This window comes from Polistes canadensis, unplaced genomic scaffold (genome assembly GCF_001313835.1).
Source record: "Polistes canadensis isolate GaletaPanama2010 unplaced genomic scaffold, ASM131383v1 scaffold_234, whole genome shotgun sequence".
Classification (NCBI taxonomy): Eukaryota; Metazoa; Arthropoda; class Insecta; order Hymenoptera; family Vespidae; genus Polistes; species Polistes canadensis.
Genome location: NW_014569781.1, coordinates 5,174 through 14,513, shown reverse-complemented (window position 1 = coordinate 14,513; position 9,340 = coordinate 5,174). Strand labels below are relative to the sequence as shown.

The 9,340-nt window shown below is 31.8% G+C and overlaps 1 protein-coding gene and 1 long non-coding RNA gene across 3 annotated transcripts in view; both read left to right on the top strand.

The window, feature by feature from the left end:
• LOC106790385 overlaps positions 1-60 on the top strand; it is a 252-nt gene extending 192 nt beyond the window's left edge. Inside the window, exon 2 of the long non-coding RNA XR_001382074.1 lies at positions 7-60. This is a non-coding gene — a long non-coding RNA (uncharacterized LOC106790385). The remainder of the gene's footprint in view (positions 1-6) is intronic.
• Positions 1-6,072, top strand: part of LOC106790381 (attractin-like protein 1) — a 16,184-nt gene extending 10,112 nt beyond the window's left edge. The window contains exons 2-12 of one of the 2 annotated variants that reach the window (XM_014755211.1): positions 410-757; positions 1,142-1,323; positions 1,410-1,804; positions 1,909-2,507; positions 2,601-3,084; positions 3,184-3,592; positions 3,698-3,841; positions 4,002-4,151; positions 4,222-4,609; positions 4,820-5,036; positions 5,155-6,072. In XM_014755211.1, the coding sequence (XP_014610697.1) occupies positions 410-757; positions 1,142-1,323; positions 1,410-1,804; positions 1,909-2,507; positions 2,601-3,084; positions 3,184-3,592; positions 3,698-3,841; positions 4,002-4,151; positions 4,222-4,609; positions 4,820-5,036; positions 5,155-5,400 (3,562 nt within the window). In that variant the 3' untranslated portion in view covers positions 5,401-6,072. Of the gene's footprint in view, positions 1-409; positions 758-1,141; positions 1,324-1,409; positions 1,805-1,908; positions 2,508-2,600; positions 3,085-3,183; positions 3,593-3,697; positions 3,842-4,001; positions 4,152-4,221; positions 4,610-4,798; positions 5,037-5,154 lie in introns of both variants that reach the window. The other variant, XM_014755210.1, reaches the window with a different exon arrangement.
• The last annotated feature ends 3,268 nt before the right edge of the window (positions 6,073-9,340 follow it).

The window sequence follows — 9,340 nt, the reverse complement described above, 5'->3', positions numbered from 1 at the left end:
ACAAAGGTAGCAAAATCAATAGTTTTTTAATTGAAAACTTGAATGAAAGAATTGATAAAATATAAACTGTCTCTAATTTATTTAATTTGAATTTAAATTTAAAGTTAAAATGCTTTAATAAATTTATTAGACGATAAGACCCTAAGAATTTGAAAATATTGGGGTAAAATTTTTATTTTACTTAGTAATAATATATAATTTTTATTTTACTTAGTAATAATATATAATTTTAATGTATAATTTTACTTAGTAATAATTATTAAGTTTCTATCTAACATAATTGTTTTTGTCTCTTATATGTATGTGTACAAAAATCGAAAAGAATGGGTTGTTATTTTAAAAAAAATGATTTAATATTTTGTTTCCTTGTCATTTTGTTTAAAAAAAATACTTTTCTGTTTGATCGTAGATTGACGGAACCAAGTGGAAGCATTCACGATGGTATTGGGAATTACACGGCAGACGTGAGGTGTTCTTGGTTGATCGAGAGCAGTCCAAATTCCACGATACGCATGCACGTGGAACTTTTTGCAACGGAATGCGGTTGGGATCACCTGTACATTTACGACGGTGACAGTGTCGAGGCACCTTTACTTGCAATATTCAGTGGTCTCATGCACAAAGACGGTTATCATATACGCCGTGTGCCCGAAGTAATAGCACGATCTGGTAGCGCCTTGTTACACTTTTATTCGGATGTTGCCTATAATATGAGTGGATTTAATATCACATACAAGATTAATGCATGCCCGACTAGGTAAGTAAGACCTAAATTATTCATGGGGAACATTTTTTTCTTCAATTCTGCACGGTTCTAGGGTGGGGAATTTATCAGGAAGATACACTATGCAAATTAATAAACTTAATAATTAGTTCAGATGTTTGATGAACAGATTTTTCTATCCTATACGCAAAGAAGGAACAAATTTACAGTTAACTAGTCTAATTGTGTTATAATAATTACACCGTAGTATTATTTTAAAGATTGTAAATAGTTAAAATATATTTGTTAGATATACAAAAATATAATACAAAAAGAATAATTGAAATATTTTCTTGTATATGTTATATAGTTAATCGCGACAGCTCTTTATGGTTTACTTATGTAGTGATATGTGTTAAGTTTTGTTAAATCCGACAGGTATTCCTATGCTGATTGTTCTGATCACGGTGAATGTGTAGAGGGTACGTGTGTATGCAAGGACCCATGGACTGGAAAAGCATGCGACGTACCAATTTGTCCAAATAATTGTTTCTATCATCGTGATCACGGCGAATGCAATCACTTAAAACGTCGTTGTGAATGTAAACATGATTATAAAGGTAAATTATCGATCTCTTATTTTATTTTTTTTATTTGTATCTTATCGTTAGACAATTTTATTTGATATATAAACGTAATTTTCAAGGAATGGACTGCAATCAAAAGGGAGAACATGGATTTTGGGAGAGCATTACTTACAAGGACTTTTCACCAGAAGGTTCAGCCAGTCACTGTTCTATCGTTTGGAAAGATTCACTTTACGTGGTTGGCGGTGAAAGTTTTCATCGTGCCAAGATGATTTACGTTTACGATTACAATGGTAATGTTTGGGAAACTCCTCACGTAGAGGGTAAGCTACCTGCACCTCGATATGCACACTCATGCGTATTATTTGGAGACAAGATATTTATGTATGGCGGTGTTGTGCAAAATTCTACCGTAACCAACGAGATCTGGGCATTCGACGTGTCAGCTAAAGTTTGGGAAAATGTTACCGTTCACGATCATTGTCGGAATAAAACAATGTGCGGACCGTTAAAGGTAAAATGAATTATTGAAACTAACTTTTAAACTGAAAATATTTCATCCTATTTTTCATTTCTAACAAAGATGTTAAATATACTCTCTAACGTAATTTTGTACAGGTAGCCGGGCATACAGCGACACTCGTTCAAACTTATGGGGAAAAAGAGAAAATGGTTGTGATATTTGGATATTCACCACAGTATGGTTACTTGAATACCGTCCAGGAATATTACTTGGGAACTCGGGAATGGCAAATTGTTGAGACAATAGGTTTCCCCGTAAAAGGGGGATACGGTCATAGTTCATCTTACGATCCTTTGACACATTTAATATATGTCTATGGTGGCTACGTGTCCGAGTCACAAAGTACTCAGGTTTTGACCAATAGACTTTACTCCTATCATCCAAAATACCGAGAATGGAGGTTGTTAACAGCCGCACCATCAGCAAGATTCTTTCACACCGGTATCTTTATTTCTGCCGGTTTAATGCTCGTATTTGGTGGGAATATGCATAACGATACTCAGCACTCGCACGGGGCTAGGTGTTATTCCGCAGATACCATCGCTTACGATGTTACGTGTGACACGTGGCAACATTATTTTATACCAAGGGAAATGACCGACCTGCCGAGATATGGGCATAGTGCAACAGTTTTCGAAGATTCTATGTATATTTATGGTGGATTCGACGGTCAAATGTTATCCGACATGTTGAGGTATTATTATTATCATCTAAATCTTATTGTTAAATTTATCGACAAAAAAAATCCTTACAAATAATTACAATTTATTCGATCTCACACACACAGGTATACACGGGGACACTGTGAATTCTTAAAAAAACAAAATGATTGTTTGAACGCGAGGATAGGTGTAAAGTGTGTGTGGGACAAACATAGCGGTTTGTGTATTGCAATAACGAAAATACCGCGGCATGCGTTACTCGAAGACGATATGCATGATGGAAAATACATGAAATGTTTGGACGACTTGCCACCACGAGGATTGACTTCGCATAAAGAATTGTGCAAGCTATTAACCGACTGCGTTGCTTGCGTGCAAACGTCGTACAATTGTGTTTGGTGTGGTAAAAGTTGTTCATACGAAATATGTCGTGATAACGCTAATTCACCGGCAACCGAGGTTATCAAGGATTTAGAAAAATGCGATGCGCATACTGGAATCGAGTGTTTGCAATTGCATACGTGTCACGCATGTTCGAGCAATCCGCGTTGCATTTGGTCTTGGTCAAATGGTCCAGACCGTTGCAAGCCGCAATCTAAAACACGCGAGGTGAGATAAATATTTTCTTTTCGAAAATTCGCGAGCCTTTTTAATTCATGATACAAGTAGTACGATTATGTGATTTGTCTTTTTTTTTTTTTTTTTTAGATAATCAATTTAAATGGTACCATTCAAGCTCAACGTTTAACAATGGAAACTTGTCGAAGTCCGTGCGCGGAATATACTTCCTGTAGGAATTGTACAGAATCAGATTGTATTTGGTGTCAGAATGAAGCTAAGTGTGTCGATAAAAATGCATATCCCGCTAGTTTTCCTTATGGTCAATGTCGTGCATGGACAACGATCGAGGCAAGGTGTCGTGCTACTGGAAATGGAAAGGAATGGTGTAGCTTTTATCTATCTTGTTCGGCGTGTAGATCGGATCCTGGTTGTGGATGGTGTGACGATGGATCTGGTACAGGAAAAGGACATTGTTTGCCTGGTGGTGCTCGTGGTCCAAGCAGTAGGAGTTTAGAAACGTGTTCGCTTGATCATTGGTACTTTACCACGTGTCCCAGTGAGTTTGATCATTTTTATTTATATTCTTTGATTATTGTTGAAACGATTTTTTTGTTTTCTTTTTTTTTTTTTAATAAATTAAATTATATTTATTTTACTTTAGCTTGTCAATGCAATGGTCATAGTAAGTGTCTTCCAAATAGCAGCGTTTGTATTCAACCGTGTGGAAATTTAACTTCTGGACAGAATTGTGATAAATGTATTCCTGGCTATTATGGAAGTCCTTTGAACGGAGCAACGTGTCAACGTAAGATATACGAAAAATTCTTAACACATAACTTACTGGCAGCCAATTAATAGCCTAATACACTGTCAACATTAATAATTCACTGCCGGTAAATAATGTTATAAGAATTTAAGAACTATGCAAAATCTAATTCAGAATGTATTTTTTGATTATATTTTAGCATGCTCTTGCAATAATCAAGGGACCCAGTGTTCCAGCGAGACTGGCAAATGTTTTTGCACAACTAAAGGCATCGTTGGGGATCATTGCGAACGATGCGATGTAACAGGTCTTTATTATGGTGATCCTGCGAACAAAGGATCTTGTTTCTGTAAGTAATATTGGCTTTATTTCTCATTTACATGCTAATGATTTTAAATTGATTTTAATATTCCTTACAGACGACTTGGTTATCGATTATCAATTTACCTTTAATTTAAGTAAAAAAGAAGATCGTCATTACAGAGCGATCAATTTTAAAAATTCACCACCTAAAGCTGATATCGATGCCGAATTTTCTATAACTTGTTCAGTTCTCGCTAAAATGAACGTTACTATTAAAAGACCAAACAGTTTAGAGAAGCCATTACTTTTGGGTGCCAATTGTACGACAAGCATGTATAAGCATCGCTTTAGCAAAGCTGACTACAATTTTGGTAGCGAGGAGAACAATACTTTAACGACGTTTTATGTATACGTTTATGACTTTCAGCCACCATTGTGGATTCAGATTTCATTTTCTCAATATTCTAAATTAAATCTGCAACAATTCTTCATAACTTTTTGCACGTGAGTATCCAGATCTAAAATAATCTAAGTTCATCGAATAAATAACGCACGTAATAAAAATGAATACACGTTAATGATATAAGTGTGTAAAGTTATTGGGAATTTTTTTTTTTTAACATTTATTTTCTTCAAATTGACTATATACTTTTTACTATTTTAAATCTCAGGCAGTATTTACTTGTAAACTAGAGATTATATGCCACCACACAGGTGTTTCCTTGCCCTCCTTCTAGTAGCAGCGATTTTATGGAAGATCAAACAAAAATATGATATGTATAGAAGAAGACAAAGACTTTTCGTAGAGATGCAACAAATGGCCAACAGGGCGTTCAGTCAAGTACTCGTAGAAATCGAGAGGCGAGATGTCGTTGACAACGATGCTGACAGATGTGACAGCGAATATAATAATAGTCGAAAAAAGAAAAAGGTCTGTAGTAATACTACTTTTTTATTTTTCTTCTTCTTCTTCTTCTTCTTCTAATAATTAAATATAAAAAGAATAACAAAAGTGTATCAAATTTTAACGAAATGTATAATATATTTAGGATGCACCTAGTCCAATCGCCCTAGAGCCCTGTTGTGGTAACAGAGCAGCGGTTTTATCCTTGCTAGTCAGATTGCCTACCGGTGGTGAACCGTTTACACCAGCTGGACAAAGTGCTGGCTTAGCGGTAGCCTCAGCCTTAGTCACATTGGGTAGTCCTCGAAGACCTTCCCAAGAATTAACTACGAAGGAACCGAAGAAAACAAGAAAATCGGCAAGCCAACATCCTGAATCAACTTGTATTTAGCGGTAAACCGAAGAAAGTAGACAAAATGCAATGTTTGCAACGCGACTACGAGCCTTAGAATCGTTTCTGTGATCTTGCCTGTATTCATTGGCAGGACAATCGATTAATCTTATTAATTGTGACATAGTGCAAATGTCAATGCCACACACACACACGATCTATAATCCATTAATAGTAGTTGTGTGTCACATGATGAATTTTGTATATTATCAAAGTTCATTTTGTCGTTTAATGAAGATAATCGAAAAACGTTGTTAAAAACCTTTGCTACGAGAAAAATGACCGAGAAGAGAGATCGTTTTAATCAAGAAAAGAAATTCATTTTTGTATTATTGTCTCTAAAAAGAATTTGTCGGTAAGTAATATTCATTTTGAAAAATCCGTATATAAATATTCCATGCGGGATCGGTTTACCAAACAAGAGACAGAGTTTCTTCTAGAATAATTCTTCTTAAATTGTTGTTTCTCGAATTTTTTATTATTTACTTAGCGATTTAAACAAGTATTATCCGCGTTAAAAAGTTATTTGGTTTTAAATAACGCGTGTGCATACTCGTTTATTCGCTATAGTCCCAATCAACGATGTATAATCTTGTATATATAGTATTGTTAAATAACATTCGTTTGCTTTTATCGTGAAAGATACAATATGATTGATAACGTGTTTATTTTATGATTGATAACGTATGCAATCAATGAATTAATTTAGCACCTTTGTTACCAACCAAATGTGGTTTAACTGCGTTTACTCGAAACGAATATTCATGGTTCATTTAAATTTCGTATCTTTTATATTCATCAAACACATTAACGGCAATAGTATATCATAAAGATAAATATATCATGACTTCCAACATAAACTGGATAAAAATAGAGGATTTTTAATATCACATTTACTATTATTACCATCATTGTGTCATCATCATTGTCATCAACATCGTTGTCATCATCACCATCACCATCATTTTTACCGTCGTCGTCGTCATCTTCGTCGTCATCGTCGTAATTGTCATTGTCGTTATTATCATCATCAATATTATTATTATTATTATTATTATTATAATTATTATTATTACTGTTAAAATAAAAAAAGAATTTTCTTTTTTTATATATATATATATATATATATAAATGCAAATCTTAACTAATTGAAATAAGTAGATAATTTCGACACCGAGAGAAACACAGGTTTGCCACGAGTGCTTTGAACGTGTATTAAAACGTAATTTATAAATACAACATGTATTTATGTTAAAAGCAAAAGTTTTAATGAATATCGATAGGAATCAAAAAAAAATCATGACAAACAAGAGGATAAATTGTATATTTTCATTTGAGCTAGAGAATGGAAGAGTAATCACGGTCTGCAAAATAATGAAATGGGAACGTATATAATAGTACAAAATGACTGTTTGTACTTTCCCGTTTTTATCCTAAGATATATATGTGTGAATATTAAATTCTAAATTATTGCAAGCGAGTGTGGAGTAGTTCGCGTTAAGAAAACAGAACACATTGTAGATAGAACGATAATTCTCTTTATCCAGTTTTGTACTTGAGTGGGTTGCATATTGTGCCAAATCAATTTCCTATATTGGTCTAAAGTCAAATAATAATAATACAAAAAAAGAAAAAAAAGGTAATATTTATTAGTATACAAATTTTAGCAGTTAAAGAGAGAAAGGGAAAGGGGGAGATAAAGAGAGAGAGAGAGAGAGGGAGGAGAAATGTGTATAAAAAAAAAAGGATAAACATGTATAAAGATAAGGGACAGAATAATCCAGGATAAAATGTATTATCGATTTTTGTTTTTTTTTTCTTCTTCTTCTTCTTTTCTTGCGTACAAATATTTCAATGAAATATATATCTAGCGTCACATTGCTAAATAACTTAGATTATTTTCTTGGATAAATCGAACAAAGAAGATTGTCAATTTTTTTTAAATAAATACTTATCTAGATTGTCTTGTCCAAGAAAGATGATTTCTATCTTATCGAGTTTTAATTAGAGTGCTGGCCTTTTAATCAATCTTCTAACCGAATGTTTTCTCTTCCAATGTTTCAATAACAATGTGTACAAATTTTTATCGTCTTTTACTTATTATAGTTAATTGCTTTGTAGTAAAGCAAAATATGATCTCATGTCCGTATTGCTTTTATTTTTACTCAAGCGTGTATTATTAATCTCGCGTAGAAAAAAAAAAAAAAAGACAATGATCCAATTCGATGTTTAGTTTCATTCTATAATAATATAAAAAAAAAAAAAAAAAAAAAAAAAAAAAAAAAAAAAAAGGAAAGAAACCTCCAGCACTGAGAAAATAAATTTACAATATTTTTTAGTAATTCTGTAATTAATTTGCTGAGAGAAAGAGAGAGAGAGAGAGAGAGAGAGAGAGAGAGAGAGAGAGAAAAAAAAAGATAAAATATTTGTTTTGCACGATGCATTTTTCTAAGTGGTTTTAAAAATACTCATTTACGTATAATATAACTTTTTCTCATTTACTATATATTTTTTATGTTTATTTTTAATTTTCATTTCCTATTATTTTCTATTATTTTTTTCTTTTTTTATTTTGGTTAATGGGGGAATGTAAATTTATAAAAGGTGCTGCCAGGAAAATATGTGCGAATTAGAATTCGTTCAATGCATAATCCTCTAAGTTGCTGTTGCAGAAGAATGATGTAAGTCAAGAATTAATTCTTATGGAAACACAGATATATATATTTTTTTTCCTTTTTTTTAATAATTTCGATTTAAATAAACTCTTAAGTGCAATTTTCATCAATAAAAGTGTAAAAAGCAAATGCGATTTACATCATTCCTGTAATAATCTTAGCTCATATAGATTACAAATATTTGATTAGTATTATTTTATTGTTTAATGCAACGTAAAACTGCACTAAAAAGAAACGTTGTTTTTAATATTGCGAACTGGTCTATATTGTATCTAGTTTCATTTTGTAATTTATCTGAACTAAGCATTTTTTACTTAGCTTAATGAATACTACATGTATATACATATACATATATATATATATATATATGCCCTCTCTAAGTCCTGAATATTATTTTTTTTCACAATCATCCTTACAATTAATATTCATTTCATTCACGTAATACACCAATGTATTCTCGTATGGATTAGTTATTGGCATCAAATTTCAATTCTTTTTATTATTATTATGATAAAAAAATTGTAATATTTATGTATGTGTATATACATATATATATATATATATATATACACATGTATGAATGTATGTCGCATATTTTTTAAGACTAAACAAATTTCAACTAATGTTATCAAATGCGAATTGTTAAATGTTATGTATATAAAAATACGACGTTTTTTTTCCTTTTTTTTTTTTTTCTTTTTTTTCTTTTATATGTACTTCGACTTGAATATTATTTACCATGATTTATTTAAGATATTATATTGTTTTAAATATAATTCCGCAAGGAACGATTCAACATGCAATGTTAATTGTTATTTTTCTGAACAAACATTTTGACGCAGCATTGTTATGTTCATTACTGCCACACAAATCCCGTATAATTTATTTATCCACATTATTATTAAGTTTTATCGTGCGTGTTTGCTTATCCTTTTATTTAGGTGATGTGAGAGAATTTCTTTTAAAAAGGAAAAAGAAAAAATCGACAAAAGAAGACAAAAAAAAAAAAAAAAGAAAATTAACATAAATAATTATGTCGCGACATAAACTTGCTATCTTTAAAAAAAAAGAAAAAAATAATCCTAACTTCCTCAGCGATGTCATACACCATTGTTGTTCATAATCCTGATCGCATTAGGATCTTCCAGCAGCCGTTGTTTACAACAATTTCACATATAAGAATAATATTTCTTTCTTTTTTGATCGATTAAAATAATAATGACTGGTGGGTGGATCCTATTGCGATTTAAATTCGTCCAAAAAAA